This window comes from Papio anubis, chromosome 14 (genome assembly GCF_008728515.1).
Source record: "Papio anubis isolate 15944 chromosome 14, Panubis1.0, whole genome shotgun sequence".
Lineage (NCBI taxonomy): Eukaryota > Metazoa > Chordata > Mammalia > Primates > Cercopithecidae > Papio > Papio anubis.
Genome location: NC_044989.1, coordinates 44,156,753 through 44,177,939, shown reverse-complemented (window position 1 = coordinate 44,177,939; position 21,187 = coordinate 44,156,753). Strand labels below are relative to the sequence as shown.

General features: G+C 36.2%; 1 protein-coding gene across 1 annotated transcript in view; it reads left to right on the top strand.

The window, feature by feature from the left end:
* Positions 1 to 21,187, top strand: part of LRPPRC (leucine rich pentatricopeptide repeat containing) — a 119,290-nt gene that overhangs the window by 44,181 nt on the left and 53,922 nt on the right. The window contains exons 15-23 of the mRNA XM_003908571.4: positions 10,814 to 10,841; positions 11,755 to 11,812; positions 12,895 to 13,001; positions 13,214 to 13,291; positions 13,633 to 13,677; positions 14,034 to 14,147; positions 15,163 to 15,293; positions 15,992 to 16,077; positions 17,503 to 17,710. Coding sequence (XP_003908620.3) covers positions 10,814 to 10,841; positions 11,755 to 11,812; positions 12,895 to 13,001; positions 13,214 to 13,291; positions 13,633 to 13,677; positions 14,034 to 14,147; positions 15,163 to 15,293; positions 15,992 to 16,077; positions 17,503 to 17,710 — 855 coding nt within the window. The remainder of the gene's footprint in view (positions 1 to 10,813; positions 10,842 to 11,754; positions 11,813 to 12,894; positions 13,002 to 13,213; positions 13,292 to 13,632; positions 13,678 to 14,033; positions 14,148 to 15,162; positions 15,294 to 15,991; positions 16,078 to 17,502; positions 17,711 to 21,187) is intronic.

Sequence of the window (21,187 nt, the reverse complement as noted above, 5' to 3'; positions counted from 1 at the left end):
GATCCCTTTGAGAATTTGTTGAAAGCTATGGCTCAATTTTCCCCGCAAAAGATGCATATTATAAAATTATGACTATAATTTAATGGAGTTCATGAAGTACTTTCCCTCTCCCTATAAAAACCCTTATCGTGGAAGCCAAATAAGAGCCTGGAGTGTATCCTTCCATGCTTTTCTCTGTATAGAAGCAGAAACTTGTAAGAGGTGTTTGAAGTTTGGTTTTGTTTAAACAAAAGTAATGCATCATACTTTACATACTACTCCTTATCTTTATTTTGCACTTAACAATACTTCATGAACACCTCTTGGTCTACTGATATAAATCTAAGTGTTTATTAATATCTGGAGAGGATTCCATGGTATGGCTATACCATAAATTTTCAATCACTCCTTTATTAATGGACTCAGATTGCTTCTAATTTTTGCCACTACCAAAACAACGTGGTACATTAAATATTATGTCCATATATATGTGTGTTTGTGCACATGCATGCATGTGTGTGTATATGTATTATATATACATTAGTTTTTTCCCCCTCAATGGCTAGAATGTGAAAAAGAGACAACTGTTTTCAAGAGTGTATGTATTCTTTATTTTAATAGCTACTACCATACTACTTTCCAGAAAAAGTTGTATTAGCTCATACTTAGATTAGCAATTCACACTTCTACCAGCAATATATGAGAGTACCCACTTCCTGCAAACATACAGGTATTAGACATTATAATGCTTTTTAATTTTGGCCTAGCTGATGGATGAGAAATGACATCTCAATGTATAATATTCAATTTGCATCTTCCTAACTATTAAGCAGGGTTAGAACATACTTATTGGCCATTTGGATTTCTTCTATGAAATGCCTATTTAAATTCTTTGCCAGTTTTCTACTAGGTCATACAGTTTTTCTTGTCAATTTATAAGGTGTTGCATTTGAGGGATATTTATCTATACACTATCTCATGTGAAATACATGATTTTTTTTTAACCTTATTGCAGAGATGAGAGAGAAATGTAAGGATAAGATTTTGGATAGTTACTGGAAAGAGTCAAAGGAGTTTGTAGTCAGTGTTGCAAGCTGCAGAGATGGAGGAGAGATAGCCCTATAGAAAGAGGGTGTTCAGTTTGGTATTTGGAAAAGTTATTGAGTTTTTTTTTTTTCCAAAATGGAGATGAGGTCTCTCTATGTTGCCCGGAGTGCTGTCAAACTCCTGGGCTCAAGCGAACCTGCAGTGTTGGCCTCCCAAAGTACTGAGATTACAGGAATGAACCACTGGCCTGACCATTATTGAGTATGTTTAAGAGAAGAGTTTTGATACTATTGTAGTGGAAGAAGCCCAGCTAGAAGCTCTGAGAATCTTGGTGTCTTTTTTTTGTTTTTAGTGATTGGGTAATGTATACTATAACTGAATTTATCTATGCTTTCAGATTATTTATATTTTTATTTGAAAAGATACATTGAAAATACTGGAAAGGTTACCTTATCTTTAAATCACACCAGGCTAGGTGCTTTGCTTCTCCCCTGACTTACATCCTTTTTGGTCCTTTCCCTATTTGTTAGCATCTAAAATTTTTAATTGATTCCTGGGTTTAAAAATAGCCACAGATTGATCATGTTTTTGACTTTCCACTTTAGAGTTAGATAAAATGTTAAAATATGTTTAACAAAGGGGACATTACCCAGGAGCCTCCCGTGTTTGCACAGTTACAAATCCATCTTTATTCTTGACATAGTAAAAATAAGTTTAAGCGGATTCCTTCCAGGAACATATTTCAACATGTAGGTCCTAAAACTGTATACTGTTGGTTAATTTTTCTTACTGTAGATAAAGAAAAATTTTTAGGTTGTGGTAACTTGGCATTTTTCATAAGAATATGTGCATAATTCAGAGCACTTGTGTGACTACAGGTGATTTCTTTCTTTTTCTTCTACTCCGAAAACTACTAAAAATTCAAAATGTAATTGATGTAATTGCAATTCATTATATTGGCATTAATGTAGCCAGTGTATTTTTTTGTTTGATGTCAAATTAACTAGTATATTTAAAAATTCCTTTGTTAGTATAGTTATTGAAACAGTCGCCTGTTGTGCTCCTGAGGGTCCCACTGTACTCTAGCAACTTTAGAATTGGCTGAGTGACTAGGAGAAAACTTACTGGCATTGATTTACATTGCCCGTAGAGCCAGGGTTAACTACCTACAACTCCTACAATGATTAGCTTGTAAGAGATTCACCAAAAGTGAATCTCTTGCCAAAAATAATTGCTAAAAATAATCATTCAGAGTTAATCCAAAATCTAAAAAGTTAAAGAACATTATAATTAGATACCATAGTCACTTTAGCTAAACCTAAAGGAAATTTAGATATATATTTCATTGTTAGAATTCACATTTTGAGACTGGGGGTGCGGCTCATACCTGTATAATCCCAGCACTTTGGGATGCTGAGGCTGGAGAATCAGCTTGAACCCAGCAGTTCAAGACCAGCCTGGCTCTTTGATTTTAACCCTTTCTGCCCTCACATGTGTAAGCTGAACTTCCTGGGTTGCCGCCGGCATGCAGCGTGATTATTTTTCTTGCCTAACACCATATTCTTTTTTTTTTTTTTTTTTTTGAAAATTTTTAGTTTATTAATCTGCTCGTGAAAAATCCAAAATGGACACAGGTAGCCTTTTACTGCAGCACCTTTACTCTTTCGGCTGTGATCTAATCTCCAGCTCACTGTTTGCCAGCACCAACATTGGCCTTTGCAGTCCCCCTGACTTTTCTTCATTCTGTTCTTGCGTTCCTTTCGTTGCTTTCTTGAGGTCTTTTGCTTCTCATACAGGCCATGTCTTGCAAGTCTTATGTTTGGGTTCATTTTTCTTTGCATAATCCAAGGAGTCATAAATCATGCCAAAGCCAGTTGTCTTGCCACCGCCAAAATGAGTTCTGAATCCAAATAACAAAGATGACATCCGGTGTGGTCTTGTACATTTTGGCTAGTTTTTCCCAAATTTCTGTCTTAGGCACTGTTGCCTTCCCGGGGTGAAGGACATCAATGACCATTTGTTTCCTCTGAAGTAGTCGGTTGGTCATGAACTTTCTAATGCAGATAGTTACGGTGTCGTTCATGATAGTGTCCTGGAGGAAAGAAGGTTGAATATATCTGATTTTGCTCTGCCTTAAATGTTATATGAAATAAAATATTTTGTGGGTTTTTTAAAAAAACCACAGTTTAGTAGGAAATGGAAATTGAATGCATGTATGGTAGTATGAGCGCTCAGAGATAACACAGAAATGTTATACAAAGAGAAGAAAGTTGGGGGAAGGGATGGGAGGAATGTACATACATACATTAGGCAAATGGAAGAGAGGCTGTGTTTAATAAAGTTAAAGCTGGTTAAGATCACAGGCTTTTAGATATAACTCATTTAAGTCCAGGTTCTACATTTCATTTATATTTTACATGCTATGGGATCATGGCAAGCTAACTAACATTTCAGTGTCCCTGTTTTTTAGTATGTACAGTAGAAAGAAGAGTATCTAAATGGCTGTACTGCTTTGTCAATACTTTGAAATTGTCTTTTTTTAGTAGGCCCTATCTGTGTCTTTTTTTTTTTTTTTTTTTTTGAGACGGAGTCTTACTCTGTCGCCCAGGCTGGAGTGCAGTGGCCGGATCTTGGCTCACTGTAAGCTCCGCCTCCCGGGTTTATGCCATTCTCCTGCCTCAGCCTCCCAAGTAGCTGGGACTACAGGCGCCCGCCACCTCGCCCGGGTCGTTTTTTGTATTTTTTAGTAGAGACGGGGTTTCACCGTGTTAGCCAGGATAGTCTTGATCTCCTGACCTCGTGATCCTCCCGCCTTGGCCTCCCAGAGTGCTGGGATTACAGGCGTGAGCCACCGCGCCTGGCCTCCTATCTGTGTCTTTAAAGGAGAATTTAAAAGTTTTGAAAATAGTATTCTCATTTAGAAACCATTTGGGGGCTATTCATAGTGCTGTATGAAATTTACAAAAGTACTGTTAGAGTTGTCCGGAGTTTGTAGACTCCTCTGTCTGTAATAGCAGTAGAATGTTACTATTCTTCATGATTTGGCAATATTTTTCTTTAAAATTCTGTTATCCTGCTAGAAAAATCTCACTTGAAAGCTGAAATTGGATCTCAACAGACATATAGGGTTAACCTTTTCTCCAAACTTGTTCTTCAAACAGGAAGAAAAGTGTAAATGGAATTAGGTGTAGAGAAAACAATGTCTTTTCTTAAATGCCGCTTCCTGACAAACTTCATTTGGTTGTGGGCAGAAGAGAAGACAAGAGTTTGTCTTTCCATTGTTTGTATTAGACAATGGAGACATTGAAATGTTAATTAACTTGCCAGGATCACATGGTATGTAAAAGATCAATAAAATGTAGAACCCTGACTTAAATGAGTTCTACCTAAAATGTGTTAGTTTATCAAATAGCAAATGCCAAAGCTCATAGCCAAACTGCCTGGGTTCAAAATTACTTCATTATTTTATTCCTTTGGAGAACCTGGAAATTTAATTTTTTCTTTTTTATTATGAACTGTATATACATTCAGAGGCATATCTAAAACTTAAATGTACCATATAAAAAAGATAAATCAAATAAATGGTACCCACCTCTGAGACCAGGACATAGAATGTCAGTGGGATCCTAGAAGCCTCTTGTGTGCTCCTTCTCAATCCCATGATGCCTTCCCCTGCTGTTGAGGTGCCTGCTGTTGAGGCTTGTGTATATCATTCCCTTGCTTCCCTAAATAATCAGGCCACTTTTATCTAACCCCCAAGCAATATATAATTTAGTTTTGAAAGACTGATTAACAAACAGAAATCTGGTAATAAGAAGCAACACTGCCAGGAAATATAGACTGAATAGTCTCTGGGTTAGGGTCTGGCTTCAGTTTTCCTAAAAGTTTACAAAAGACCCTTCTAGGGAAGTCAGTGGGGAAGGTCATGTGTGAGTGAGTCCTGAGAAAGAGGATGAATTTACCACATTTGAGAAGTCTATGGCTAAATACCAGGCATCTGGCAGAAGTATCTACAGATACGTAAATGTGTTCTGCACCTAAACTCACTTCCTCAAACTTTCAGGAATGTGTCAGAGTAGAACACTTTTGTGGGTGAAATGAATGTTCTCAGTCTGTCCAAGCAGCAGGGCGTGAAAGGCCGAGGAAGTATTGTATCATTACATGGTCAAAACAATACAGATAATGTAGATCCATTGTTACCTTAGGTTAGAAAAGAGATATAGTGACAGAGACCTTGGTGGTGAGGGTCCACACTCTGGACTGGTTAGTTGCTTTCCTTCACTGGGTTCTCACTACATTTTCATCCAGGAGATTCTCTTTTGTTCTTTTCTTCCAAGTTGAATCTTTTTGCTTTCTGTATCTGATACTTTTCCTTTTTCTTAGTTTAGTCTTTTTATAGAGGACAACCTTCTCGAGTAGCTTCTCGAGAAAAGCATATGGAAGGTAAATTTTTTTGAGACCTTGAATACCTGTATTCTAGCCTCAGATAGGATTGATAGTTTGCCTACGTATAGAATTCTGAGTTGGAAATAATTTTTGTTTATAATTTTGAAGGTATTGCTCCATGTTTTCTTTACAGTGTTACTGTTGAAAGATTTAAGCCATTCTGATTCCTGACCCTTTATATGTAACTTCTTTTTATAGAACACCCTCTGAAAGTTTGTAGAATCTTTCCATTACCTCTATTGTTTTGACATTTGACAATTAAGCAACTTATTTATCTCTGGAAATTTGTATATCTTCATTTTATCATTAGTATTCTGGAATTTCTAGAATGATTTTTGGAAATTTCTAGAATCTTCTGGAACTTGAGAAGAATCTCTTGACCACTAGTGTTATGACGTTTCACTATAGAGCAACCTTATGTATGAGTTTATTTGTTTTGTTTTGTTTTTCGTATTTTGTCAATTGTGCTGCATGCTCAGTGGCTCCTTTTAATTTGGCCATTTATATCCCTCAGCTCTGGAAAATTTTAGTTTTAGAAATAATTTTTTCTCTCTTTCTGAAACTCTTAGACTGGTGCTTTCTTTTTTTCTCCTACTTTGCTTTTCTTGGTTCTTAGGTTCCACTTTCTGTGATATTTCTTCAACCTTATCTTTTGCCTTTTCTGTTGAATTTTTTGTTTCTGCTATCCCTTTTTTATTTCCAAAATCTCTTTTGCATTCTCAAAGTGTTTCTTTTGTAAAATAACATATTACTGTCTCATAGATATCAAGTCTTTATCTCTCATAGGCCTTTTTTTTTCTTTTTGAGACAAGGTCTGGCTTTATCACCTAGGCTAGAGTGCAGTGGTGCGATCTTGGCTCACTGCAACCTCTGCTTCCCAAGTTCAAGCGATTCTCCTGCCTCAGCCTCCCAAGTAGCTTTGACTACAGGTGTGTGCCATCACGCCTGGCTAATTTTTGTATCTTTTGCAGAGATGGAGTTGCTCCATGTTAACCAGGCTGGTCTTGAACTTGTGAGCTCAAGCTATCTGGCTGCCTCAGCCTTGCAAAGTGCTTGGATTATAGGTGTGAGCCACCCCGCACCTGGCCTCTCATAGGAAATATAGTTTGTTTGGTTTTTTTTGAGACAGAGTCTCGCTCTGTTGCCCAGGCTGGAGTGCAGTGGCGCAATCTCGGCTCACTGTAAGCTCCGCCTCCCGAGTTCACACCATTCTCCTGCCTCAGCCTTCCAAGTAGCTGGGACTACAGGCGCCCGCCACCACACCCGGCTAATTTTTTGTATTTTTAGTAGAGACGGGGTTTCACATGTTAGTCAGGATGGTCTCGATCTCCTGACCTCATGATCCACCCGCCTCGGCCTCCCAAAGTGTTGGGATTACAGGCGTGAGCCACTGTGCCCAGCCAGTAATAGTGTTTTGCAAGGCTTCCTTCTTCGTGCTTATTGTCTACTGTCTTCAGGTTTGTGTGTGTGTATACTGTTTTCCTTTTTTCCCCCCTAAATATCTGGGAATCCTTAAAAGTAGGAAATGCAAAAAGCCATCCGAAGCTCTGAGTTTGTTAGTGGGGTGTGTTGACTTGGTGCCTTGTTCTAGGGATAGCTGAGTGGCTGTTGAGATTGTCATTGTATCTTTGTGTCTTTCCTCATAGGATGGGGCATTCCCCAATGAAACGTCTTCCAGGACACCGCATGAGGGAGAGTACTAGAGACTCCTGTGTTTATCGTGTAGAATGTATAGTTACTTAATTCTTAGTTCTCCAGGGATTGACTGTTTTACCCTCCAGAGAAGAATCCTGCAGATGTCTGCTGCTGCTGTTGGAGGGAGGGTTGTAGCCTCCTAGCTGAGGGAGAGGATCTAAGGGACCTTCTGAGTGTAGTTTCCTTTCTTCTACCTTGGTAATGGAGATTCTATTGTATAAGTTTGGTTCTAGATTTCTTCACTGATGTCTTGAGATTTGACATTCTCTTTACTACTAAATTGGTTACCACTTCTCTGTCTGTAATATTTATTTCTAGTTACATGTACTTCCCAGTTATTTTATGTGTCATTGAAAAAAATCTTTTTATTGCAGTAGGGTATTGGAAAGGAGCAAATTTAGATGGAAATTGTTAGTCTCGCATCCACAGCTTACTCAGAAAATGCCTGCATAAGTTTTAAAACTACTTTGCTCCTCAGTTTCTTCATCTTTATAATGGTTCTGATAATTGCGCTTAAAGTGAAGATGTTATGACCATTAAAGAAGTCAAAGTGCTTAGAAAACTGTTTAATGCATTTGTGAGTGCCCAGAAAATATTAGTTCTTATTAGTGTGTGCCAAGGGCTACGAATGCTACATAATGGACCGTTCAAATATGAATGGGAAACTTCCTACCCCAGCGTTGTTCACAGTATGAAAATAAGAAAGCAACTGTAAACTAGTCTTCATAACTGTGAATGTTTATAGAAGGTACTCTGTCTTCTGCCAGGGTTGGGGAAGGGATGAATCAGGGCAGGAGCTGGAGAGAAATTGCTGAGATGCATGTTGAATTTATAGAGGGGAAGGGAAGGGTTTTTCAGGCAGAGACATTGAGGCTGAAAGAGCAGTGGTTCTGGGGAAGTGTAAGTAGATTGGTAGTAGCTTAAGAAACTATGAAATAATTAGGAGAAATAAAGCCAAAATGGTAGCCCAGGGGTCTTTGTGAGTAGTCTCATTCTAAATTAGGATATTTGGACCTTGAGTCACATGGCTTCGAGCCATTGAAAGGTTTACATGATGAAGTTAAGATTGACATATATTCAAAGGGGATAATACAGGTAAAGCTGTATAGGGAGACAGGAAACATTAGGAGATCATTCACACTTTATGGGATCCTTTGAGGGAACTGTGGAATTTCCAGTTGAAGGTACTTTACATCGCCTTACCAAATTTGTTTCCTCTTCTGGGAAACAAAGAACTTAAATACCTATATGCAGGATTGTCTTTAAGATAAAAAATATAATGCACTTAGGACCTCGTACAAAGTCTGGGTCACTTGTAAGGGGCACGTAGGGAAGGACAGTTCCTGAAAGAGATTGAGTAGCATCTAGCAGATAATGGCTAACAACACCACAAATTCCAAAACTTAGTCAAAGAGGACCAAAAAGATGTTAGTTGAATTTTGAATTAAAATCATTGGTAATTTTAGCATGAGTAGTTTCAGTGGAATTTGGGGCCAGAAGTCAGATTGCATTGGATTGGTAACTGGTAACTGGTAACTATTCCTTACAATAACCTAGTTTTGAAGGATTCTGTATATTTTTGTTTTGGTTTCAAACCTGTGCCATTCACCATGAATCAGCTTCACATTCAAGGTAGTACTTTTAGACATTTTCAGTTGTTCTAGGTATATGTGAAATTTTGAAAGTTTATCTCCATGCCTTCCTTAGATACTTCATGCCAAGTTTGAGGGAACTTAATATTCTAACTGTTTTTTTTTTTTGAGATGGAGTTTCGCTCTTGTTGCCCAGGCTGGAGTGCAATGGCGCGATCTCGGCTCACAGCAATTTCCGCCTCCCGAGTTCAAGCAATTCTCCTGCCTTAGCCTCCTGAGTAGCTGGGATTACTGGCATGCACCACCACGCCTGGCTAATTTTGTATTTTTAGTAGAGATGGGGTTTCTCCATGTTGGTCAGGCTGGTCTTGAACTCTCGACCTCAGGTGATCCACCCGCCTCAGCCTCCCAAAGTGCTGGGATTACAGGTGTGAGTCACCACGCCCAGCCTTAACTATTTTTTATTTGACAGTAAGTTGATACTTTGATAAAAATATATGGTTAAAGTAACTAAAAAAAAAAAAGAAAAAAAAAGAGGAAGCCCAGCTTATAATGCTGAGAGTTAAAATAGAAGTGCAAAATTTAGACTGGACATGATATGTGTTTATTTTTATTTATTTATTTTTTTTTGAGACGGAGTCTTGCTCTGTGCCCCAGGCTGGAGTGCAGTGGCGCGATCTCGGCTCACTGCAAGCTCCGCCCCCCCGGGTTCACGGCATTCTCCTGCCTCAGCCTCCCGAGTAGCTGGGACTACAGGCGCCCGCCACCTCGCCCGGCTAATTTTCTTGTATTTTTAGTAGAGACGGTGTTTCACCGTGTTAGCCAGGATGGTCTTGATCTCCTGACCTCGTGATCCGCCCGTCTCGGCCTCCCAAAGTGCTGGGATTACAGGCTTGAGCCACTGCGCCCGGCCGCTATGTGTTTATTTTTTTGAAGTACAGCTCCCATGTACCCATCCCCCAGCTTTAGCAGCCAAGATTTTGGCAGTCCTGTTTTACCATTCCCCTTCTCTCTCTTTCTTTCCTGGACTATTAAAACTAACTATGGATCTTTGTCATCTACCCATAAATACTTTAGTATATATCTCAGAACTTATTTTAAATAAAACAATATAACCACCATAATATACCTGACAAAATTAATCCTAGTTGAGAAGCAGAATTCATCAAATGCCCAAATGGGTCCAGGATATAGCAAAGGAACCATTCCAAGTTTTACCACTTAATATTATGCTCTTTGGCACATTAGCCTCACTTTCTTGCCAACTCTGATTTTTCCCTACTTTCCTTGTCCTGTTTTTCAAATGTGGTAGGCTACTGGCAGGTTAAAATTCCTTGGAATTAAAGCTCTTTGTAGCCTAACGGAAAAAGATAGCTAATTTTTATCTTATTTTACTGTATTTTATTCTTTATAGCTTCAAGTTATCCCCTGCTGGAAGACCACATGAGTGTTACTCTGTCTTCTCACAGAATTATATTTAAAGGCACATTAGTTTTGGCCACCCGGTCCAGGTGTTGGGATTTCTCCATTATGTAGTTACTATTTTTTTCATTACAAGTAACAAGCAATCTGTGGGCAGTCACTTTGAGACTCACTCTGTCGCCCAGGCTGGAATGCAGTGGCGGGATCTCGGCTCACTGCAACCTCCGCCTCCCAGGTTCAGGCATTTCTCCTGCCTCAGCCTCCCGAGTAGCCTGGATTAGGGGCATCCACCAACACGCCCGGCTAATTATTGTATTTTTAGTAGAGACGGGGTTTCACCATGTTGGCCAGGCTGGTCTCAAACTCCTGACCTCAGATGATCTGCCTGCCTTGGCCTCCCAAAGTGCTGGGATTGCAGGTCTGAGCCACCAGGCCTGGCCTATTTTGAATATTTGAAATGGGTGAGTGTCAGCCTTTCTATATTACCTTGTCCTGAAAATTCATCCTGATACAGCAAACATTTATTTACTTATTAATTTTAATACTTTGATCTGTACATATTACAAGTATGCATTTTAACTTAATGTTTTTTAAACCTGGGCTTATTTTCAATCCTTTGCTGCCCTCTGCAGGTCTATGAATATAAATCTTTGGAGCAAGGTAAGTCCCCCTCATATTGAAATCATAAGGTGTTTTTAACATTACAAGCCAATACCATAGGTTATGTAATAATTTTTATCATGAAACCTATATTTGGTTTTCTTTTAAAATTTTGCTGACAGAGTTAATGTTGAAAAATAATTGTTATATGTGTCTTTTAGTGTTTGTGAATTCAACTGATAAGAATCCAATGGGAGGAGGGAGAGGATCAGGAAGAACAGCTAATGAATGCTGGGCATAATACCTGGGTGATGGGATGATCTGTGCAGCAAACCACCGTGGCACACACTTACCTATGTAACAAACCTGCACATCCTGCACATGTACCCCTGAACTTAACATAAAAGTTGGAAATTAAAAAAAAAAAAAGAATCCATGAGAATAGACACTTTAATCTTTAGACCCCTTTTGTTTTAGTCTCATTAAGAGGAATGGAAATTGTTATTAAATATCTAAAAAATGTAAGTCATTTAGCAGTTCAGGATATTTTGCTTTGTATTTCAGTAAAACGTAATACAAAATGAGGAAACCAGTGCAGTGTCAATAAGACCAAAACAATATAATGAGGAATAATATTGGTCAATAATTCCTATAAGCTCTTTTCTGTTTATAACAATTCATGCAAAGTGATGTTTACATATCAATTTATAAATCAGTTTAGAGTCTTTCTTTGTGGCATTTCACAAAACATTGCAGTTTTCCTTCAACATGGATTTGTTTTTGTTTTTAAAAGACAAACCTGTTATATAAAACAAAACAATCTCCTTGGCGGGTGGGGGTGGTTTTGAATTACTATGATATAGAATAATACCTTACTGGGGAGAGGTTTTATTATTTCAAGAATTCAATTTCAGATTATATTTGTTTTTGTTTGCTTCTCTTGCTGCAATGCACGATTTTTCTGTCTTACCAGATAACAGAATTGTTGTACAAGGATGGACGTTATTGCCCGGAGCCTCCAGGACCAACGGGTAGTGTTTCAATTTCGATGATTGTAACTTATCCACAAATCCATTCTTCTGTGTAATGATGGGTTAGGAGGATTACAGCAGTAAACACTTTATTTTTAAAAGTGAAATTTGAAAACATTTGGTTATAAGTCTTTATATTGATTACAACATTTTAAGATCTGAAGTGTTTGGTTTTGTTACAATTATTTTTTCTAAAGATGGAGTTGGGAGGCTTTTTCTTTTCAGATATTGGGGAAATGTTTCTTCTAACACCTATGGAAATAGGCTTAAAAATCAGTGATTCTTAGCATTTATGTGCTTTTAATATTTTGCAGGTGTAGTTAATTTTAAACATAAAATGTAGGGAAGGTTCTTGTGGATTTCCACTTAAATACAATTTATTGTCCCAAATACATTGTTTTGACATTTAATGATTTTCATTTTTCACATAATGAAGTTTAGAATATATAGTTTTCTGTAAGATGGTACCCTTCTTGAAAGTTTACATTTCTATCCTAGGTATTATTATAACATGGCCCTATACATTTTATGCTTGAATGCAAAGGAAAATTACTGTTGTTACAAAACATCTTTGTTAATCTTGGTTTTTGATTGGCTAATAGGCAGCTCTCCACAGGATTACTGTATCTGCTTATTAAAATTCTTTAACTTTCTATACTCAACATTTAATAATCCTTTCTAATTTTATGTGCTTCCCTAAATATTGTCCACAAACAAAATAGTATAGAAATGTGTACAAGACATTTATTTATTCTTATTACTTGTGATTTGGACAGGAAAGGGGTAAGGCCTTGGGCAGAACCACTTCTGTCACAGAGTGGTGGAAAAAAAATAGATTGAAGTAAGATTCAGTACTGAAAAGCTGTCACTCGGTCTGAAAATAATTAATATTCCTTTCACTCACCAGTTAGATATGTGCTCCCAAACCACATAATCTCTATGCCTCAGTGATCATTGTTGCCATTTCAGAGCCTCTCATCAGGGTGACATCTCACACCAAAATGATTTCTTATAAATTAATCTTGATAACATGACAGTCTCGGTAATTTTAGTGGAATGCTTTCTCTTGTTTTTTTCCACAGAAGCTGTTGGCTATTTTCTTTATAACTTGATTGACAGCATGAGTGACTCAGAGGTACAGGCCAAGGAGGAGCGTTTGAGACAATACTTCCATCAGCTGAAGGAGATGGTACCATTTCATTTTTTGCTATATAATGCCTGTCCTGCCTGACATGTATCTATTAGATTTGAAATTGCTGCTTTTAAGTACAACCAGACCACTTCTCAATGACATGCAAGAGTTGGAGACTTAAATTATGTCTGAGATAATTTCTGTTAGACAAATTTCAGTTTAGTTGTCTAAAACTCAGGTTTTTCCCCCCCTCCCTTCCCTTCTCACAGAATGTAAAAATTCCTGAAAATATCTGCAGAGGCATTCGTAATCTACTGGATAGCTACCATGTTCCTGAATTGATTAAGGTGTGTGAAATAGCAATCAACTGGATAAAATGCTTAATTTATATATAACAGCATGTTAAAATTTTATTTAAATATGATGCTTTTGGCCAGAAAAAAAATTTATTTCAATGACAGCCATTAAAACAAAGCTTTTCATTGATTGTTCATAAATACTATTTATATATTCATAAATATATTTAAAACATTAATTACATTAATAAAGTATGAAAAGAATGTCTAAAATTTTGGAAAGATGAAAAATAGTAATATGAGGTATGACTTACAAAATTTAGTTTTGATGTTTGCTGATGTGTTTTTACGTGTGTTTTCTAATTCTGTGCTAATTTGAATTTCAATTTTAGGATGCTTATATGTTGGTTGACAGTGAGAATTTAGACTCTCAAAAAGTAAGTAGGATTTTGACTAGGTACTACATGCTATAGTAACCATATTTAATGAGTATTCCGGATTGTGTACTTTTAAAACCAGTCATTGCTAACATTTTTACCATCTTGTATACCTCTGAGAAGTTGGTAAAACCTGTTTCCCATCTCAGAAAAATCAACATATTTAAGAAATTTGCATATAATCTCAGGAGATTTGTAAACCTCTGGAGTCCATCCATGGATCCCCAATTCATATTCCTGATAGCATTTATGACATTTAGGAAAGTAGAAAGGAAAGTCAGTTTAAAGGGAAGAGTGACAAAAGGGATAGATTTCCTTTTTCAGGAAATTTTTCTTTTCTTTTTTCTTTTCTGTAGACCGTGCAACTTAGTTCATCTGAATTGGAGTCTAGACTTGAAACATTAAAAGCTGAAGATCAACCTATAAGAGATGTCCTAAAGCACCTCATATTAACGCTTTGTTCCCAAGAGGTAACATTTGTTTTAATACTTAAATGTTGTTAAGGCAAAAAATTATTGATACATAACAATAAGAAAAACCAAATATAATATTTATGATTTTTACGATTGATCATTATATGTCAGGCTTGTAAAGAATGCAATTAAATGAAAGGTTAACTAATTTCAGCTACACCTTGAATGGCATGTTTTCGGGTTGCTGTAGTTTGTTTACGATAATCTGCAAAGTGAATGATAGTAACAGCCGTGATAGGTTTATCATACATGCCAAATGTCCTTTCAAGCCATGGCTCCGGTCTCTTATATCTAGATTGTCAAGCAACTGATACACGCAGTAGTCATTTGCAAGTCAAATATTACTAGGTTGTTAATGCAGGGATTGAAATTCCATTTTCCTGCTGGAAAAAAGCTCTTTCTGAGATAAAGGGTCCCTTGCCTTTTTTCAGCAGGCGTCCAGCTGTACTTGGTGTTCATTTTAGTGTATGTCTGCAATTTGTGGGATATCACTAGACTGTTTGTCAGTTTCTAGTTCAATATAATTGAGCCATAAGCTTGTAGTTTTAGGAAAAAATATCATGGCTAACTTTATGATTATAACCTGCTACTGTTAAATTGTAAAATATTTCTTCACATTACTTGGATACTAAAGTAAACTGAGAAACTTCTCAATGATACATAATTCTGCATCCTGAAATTAGACTGCGATTAGGGTTTGATTTAGGAATTACTTAATCTGGAAGTCTTTTTAAAATAATACCATACACAAAGCCTAAAACATCACATTTGGCATAAACAGTGGCCATTTTATATTACAGATAACACATCTTTTAACCCTTACATGTATAAGACTTGCCCACTTTTTAGAGGTGAATAAAAATACCAAGGGGCAGAGTCAGGTTGTTAACATGAAACCATTTATTTTTAAAGTACTATTAACTTTTTCTAAACTCTGAACATTAAAGCTAAAAATGTGACATTTTTACCTTCACACTGATTTCTTCTTTTTCACTTCTATGCTGTATTTTAGAATATGCAAAAAGCCCTTGAATTGAAAGCAAAATATGAATCAGACATGGTTATCAGTGGTTATGCAGCTTTAATAAATTTATGCTGTCGACATGATAATGCAGAAGATGCCTTGAACTTGAAAGAAGAATTGTGAGTACCCTGGCACCGAAACAAGTTGTCAACATTTATTCTGCTCTACAGACCTTGATAGATTATCTAGATGGAATATTACTCTATTATATACTGTCATTTAAAAAAATTCTTTTGTTGTCAGTGTTTTTGAAATTTCATATTATAAGGCTCTTTAATTAATTGTAGCTTATGTTCCGCAAGGTGTCTTTGTTTAAGTATGATAAGACATTCTAGTCCTTAGAACCAACGGTTTTTTTCCATTGATTATATATCTCCATATCACAACAGTGGTGATGGTGACTGTTTTATGAGGCTTGATAACACTTCCCTTTCTATATTGTAGTGTAAATAAAATTCTCTCCATTTCTCAGGTATCTTCGGTTTCCAATCCTGTTAGATTTTTCAAGTAAAAATGTCTTTTTGGGTATTTCAGTATTCGTGATGAAGGTTAGAATCACTTAAAGCATAAGCATCCTTTGCAGATGGAGTGATGCAATATATATATATAGTGTTGGACTTTTACTTCACTAGTCACTTTGAATATAATTTCGTGTGAACTTGTATATGACTTCAAAAAGAAATCCTAACTGAAGCGTAGAGGCCGACATTAGTTCAGGTCTTCTGATGCGCTTTTGTAAAGTGATTAAATGGATGTTGCTGTTCTTTTAGCAGTTAGTTGACTTTTAAAATAACATAAATGTGGCTTTAATTTTTAGCGACCGCTTAGATTCATCTGCTCTCCTTGACACCAGCAAGTATGTAGGCCTTGTAAGAGTATTGGCAAAGCGTGGCAGGCTCCAAGGTAAGCCTCAGCACATAAAGGAAATATGTGATGCGAGTATCTTGCCACTGGAATAACACGTGAATTGATATTAATGGATATCATGTCCTGCAAAGTGCTTGAACACTTTGCATACAAATTTGCATGTGAATCCAACCAGAGCTGCATGGACAGTGTAGGCCATTAGTTTTAATGGATTGGCAAGCTTGTCATTTACATTTGCACAGCTCAGTGCTTTTTGCATTTCTGCAGCTAGTTTTTATTAGCATTGCTGTTTGGATTGAGTTTGAAGATCATGACTTATGGCACAATTTGCTTATATGCCTGCACTAATGGCTTTGTTTTTGCTTAAGAAGGTCTGAAGCCTGAACATAAAACCTATAAATGTAACCTAATATATGCTTCTGAATTTTGCAGTAGTCTTTGCCTTACTTTTTAATAACATTAACAAAATATATACTTTAAAGTTTTTATTTTAATTAAGGTTTTTTAATTAATGGTTCATGGAAAAAGCTTAGCTGATTACACAGCTGATTTGCATACTCAGATTTTCTCATTGTTGAGATAATGTTAAGCCTAATAAAATTAATTACACTTGATAATACATTCATACTATTTGCTTGTTTCTTAACTTTCTGATTTGACTTTATTTTGAAACTTCCTTTTTAGCCTTCCTCTTTTCCTTAGATTTTCAGAAAAGGTTGTTTTAATTTTATTATAGGGAAAAATGTATGGAGAAAATCGTTTATTAGAACATTGAGTTTTTTCCTAGGACACCTTTCTAACTCTATAAGGATTAGCCTATTTTTTTTTAAATCACTTTTTGTAAAGTGGTCAAAACATTTTGTCTGTGTAATAATTAAGAACAACATTATAAAAATGCACTTATTCCATATCCTATAATGTTTGTTTCTGCCTTCCTAATGAAGCTTAATGAATCTAATGTATTAACATGCAGTCTTTTGGAAAGCTTTCATTGGCTCTGCTTGGCTAATTAGTATCGACATAGCAAACAGGCCCTATCGGTATCAGACCATTAGTCTGGCTGTATATACAGTGTAAACACATCTTTATTATCTGGCCTCCTGACAAGCCATCTGCTGAAGAAACAATGGTGTGATTTAGCAGATGTTAGCTCTGAACGATAAAAGCATCCATTTAGGAGGATCTTACAGCTATAGGGCAGACCGTACAGGGTTATGTGGTACAGAGTGGGGACACAGTCCCTATCTATAATTTGTAGTCAAAGTTGCAGGGAAATGATAAAACCATGCTATTGTGGATTTATAATTGTAGTCTCGTTTAGAAATGCAAGTAGTAATTAACTTGAAATCGGCATTATACACTAGAATTTACATTCCTGCTGGGCTTGAAATGCTGTTTTAATAGCAGTTTGTTTTCCCTACATGAAATTACCTAAGGGTCTTTTGTGTTACTTCATTGTAGATGCTATTAACATTCTGAAGGAGATGAAAAAGAAGGATGTTCCTATCAAAGATTCAACAGTCTTGTCCTTTTTCCACATCCTAAATGGCGCAGCTTTAAGAGGTGAAATTGAAACAGTAAAACAGTTGCATGAAGCCATCGTGACTCTAGGGTTAGCAAAACCATCCACCAACATAAGTTTCCCATTGGTCACTGTATACCTGGAAAAGTAAGTTAATTTAATTTTGAATTTTAAATGTTGGCATTAAAAGAATGAGTCTAATAATTTTCGGATTATACTTTGTAAATACTCTCATGATGGGGATTCCTTGGAGGTCATTTGCCACAGAGTAAGAGGACTAATATGAACTCGGTGACATTTAAAATCACTGTGGTCCTGTGGCTTTATGTATCAATGGGATGGTCCCTGGTGCTTTTTTGTAGGAGCATATGATTACTTGAAATTGAATCTAGTTTTTCCCAGTTTTCAGCCTGATAATTGTTATTAATAAATAAAAGAAAAAAGGATCTTCTGAGGCTTTTGAGTATGTGTCTTGACTGTTAGTTATTCAGGTAATAAGTGTAGAAGCATCTTCAGTGCTCCTTTTCTTCACAGGGTATTTTAAATACATATACCATTGCAGTTATTTCTGGCTTTGATAAATGTTGTAGGAGATGAATTTTGCTGATAGGGCAAGGTTTACTGAGTTTGGTAATTTTTCCATTTGAAATGCTCTTGTTGGTGCTCAGTTTAAGGCATTATTTGCAATGTAAATCATACAATCAGTCTATTTTGTAATGAATAAAACATTTTAATAAGATGACTAAGCATAACTTACCTTTTTCTTTTGTATTTGTTTTTGTTTTCTGTTTTGCTTTTTTAAATTTCCTAGATCATCTTTGTCAGCTTTTTCATAGCTTAATATAGTTTGTAATCTGCATTACATGGAGACTGCACTGGCAAAGTAGTATTAGAAAACCCTAGGCAAACAAAAATAGAAGATAATAATTAAATTAAAATAAAATAAAAGATATATGTATCTGAAAGTAGTAAAACTCCGAAAACGAAAATATACTAATTTAGATTTCTTGAGTTCAGTGAACCGGGGAGAGCCAAATTTGACTGAAACACAAAAATATCTCACTGTCGACGTAGTGTGGACGTTGTCCTGTCGATGCCAGGAGAAAAATCAAATATGTATTTTAACGGTTCTCATGTTTTCCCCAAATTTCTGGTAGTTTTTCTTTCTTTATTAGAGAGTATAATTAATTGAATATAATCAATGATTTAGTGTTGAATTTTAAATGTATAATAAAAACCATCTCTTTTAACTAAGTTTCTGTTAAGAAATGTGTGTATACATGCATGCACACATGAAATCATTCCTTTGCCATCCAATCAAAAACAATTATCATGTTAGATGATTGGCCAAATCTTAACCTCCACAGTCTCAGCATTACATCCTGTTAAAGAAATAGTGATTCAAATAATGACTGTGTTACTGAGTTATCATATTCACAGCCAACTTTATATAGAAATCCTATAATTAATATGCTTCCTATTAGAATTTTTTTCGATTGCTTAAAAGACCCATTTCTGCAAATTGCATGTGCAACTCTACAGAAGGATTTGAAAGAAATGGGCCCAGTGCCCAGAAGAATTAGACCCTCCTACACTACCGGGCAAAAATAAAATAATTAACAATGAAAATGAGGCCATCGTAGAAAAGTATCTTACAAATAAAAATACTTTGAAGACAGAGGAGACGTGAAAGCTTTCCAAAAGAGGTCTGCAGATGGGGCTCATGAACCAAGGAGAGCTTACCATGGGAAAATGGAAACGGTGTGGAATTCAGATGTTAACCTAGAGCATCCTCTGTGCTTCTGATTATATCCTGAAGTCAGATATTTCTGTGTCTCAATCAAATTTGGCTCTCCCTGCTAATTGAGCTAAAGAAATCTAAATTAGTGTCTTTCCGTTTTTGGTGTTTTACTACTTTCAGATACGTATATCTTCTATTTTTGTTTTATTTTAATTATTCTATTTTTATTCGCCTAGTTTTTTTTTTTTAAACTACTTTGCCAATGCAGTCTCCATGATGAGGTCTTTCAGTTTCATCTATCTTAATAAAAAGGGCTATTGACTCTTTCAGAGTCAGGACAATAATAAAAAAAGATAAAGGAAATTTTATATTTATAAAATTGCAGAAAACAGCAGAAACATTCATAGTCAGGGGAAATGCTAGAGTAAAACCCTGACTTTGAAACTTTTTCTCAATTGTGTTTTCTCCAGCTGATGGAAGATAGCTAATTAATTCAGAATCATGACAAGTGCTAGGATTAACCACACTAGCCTGCTAAAAAGTCCACGTGTATTTGATTTGATTAAATGTGCATAATCAGGCCAGCGCGGTGGCTCACGCCTGTAATCCCAGCACTTTGGGAGGCCGGGGCGGGCGGATCACAAGGTCAGGAGATCGAGACCACGGTGAAACCCCATCTCTACTAAAAATACAAAAAATTAGCCGGGCGCCGTGGCAGGCGCCTGTAGTCCCAGCTACTTGGGAGGCTGAGGCAGGAGAATGGCAGGAACCCGGGAGGCGGAGCTTGCAGTGAGCTGAGATCCGGCCACTGCACTCCAGCCAGGGGGACAGAGCGAGACTCCGTCTCAAAAAAAAAAAAAAAAAAGGTACATAATCTTCACTAATATCATGTAATTGACCTCAGCAGATATGAGCTCATCTAGCAAATGAGCTTTTTTTTTTTCAAACTTGTGATAAAATTATAAAAAACATTTTTAAACATCATCATAAATCTTCACCCTTTCATTCAAAGGCAAGCATCTTTTGGGCGTGTCACTGCAAAAGACTCTAAAGAGAATATTACTTTCGTGTTGTAATTCTGGAGCAAATCCATGAGACTGAGTTCCTTAGAAAGATAATCTCTTTAAGATTCAGTGGATCTTAATTCTGAACTGACTTTTCCAGCACTGGACAAAACACAGGAGAAATTAATACTGTGTTAGTTTGTGTTACTTAGACAACGTAAAAATGCTTTATGGGTATGGAAAAAATACATTTTGTTTTTATTCATTTGCCAAGGGAATTCCAAAACAATAACAGATTTGGAAAATTATAAAGAAGTTGGTAAACTAACCTGTTTTTGTATTATCAAAATGAAAATACTTGCATTGAATGGAAAAAAAATTTGCAGTTGAACAAAATTTTTGTGTTTCATTTACATTACATTACATTACAGTCTCTAAGCCACGTATTTTACATGTAGTCCAAATGAATATTACTTCAAACATTTTCTTTTGTAAGTATTTTGTCTTAAAATGTATTTCTTTTATTGAAATCATGCCTGATTCATGGAGATGACAGCAATCTGTCACATTAAGGGAGTAAGAAAATGCTTTAAAATAGGTTAAAAGAGTTTTTTATTAGTCTTCATGTTATGGTCAAGGAAATGAAATTAATAAAGTCTGGGCCATCAGATTTTAAAGCATAAAAATTTGTATGATGCAGTTTCAGATTCACTTGTTTTATACCTGATCCATTTTGGTTTCATTGCATGCATTAAAAAATAACTGAAGCTGTTGAACTGGATTATGTTAGTGCAAATGATCAAAGCAGCTTTAATTTCTGCTTTCCATTAAGGATTTTTTTGTGCTGGTTGGTGTTATAATCTGTATATGTACATATGC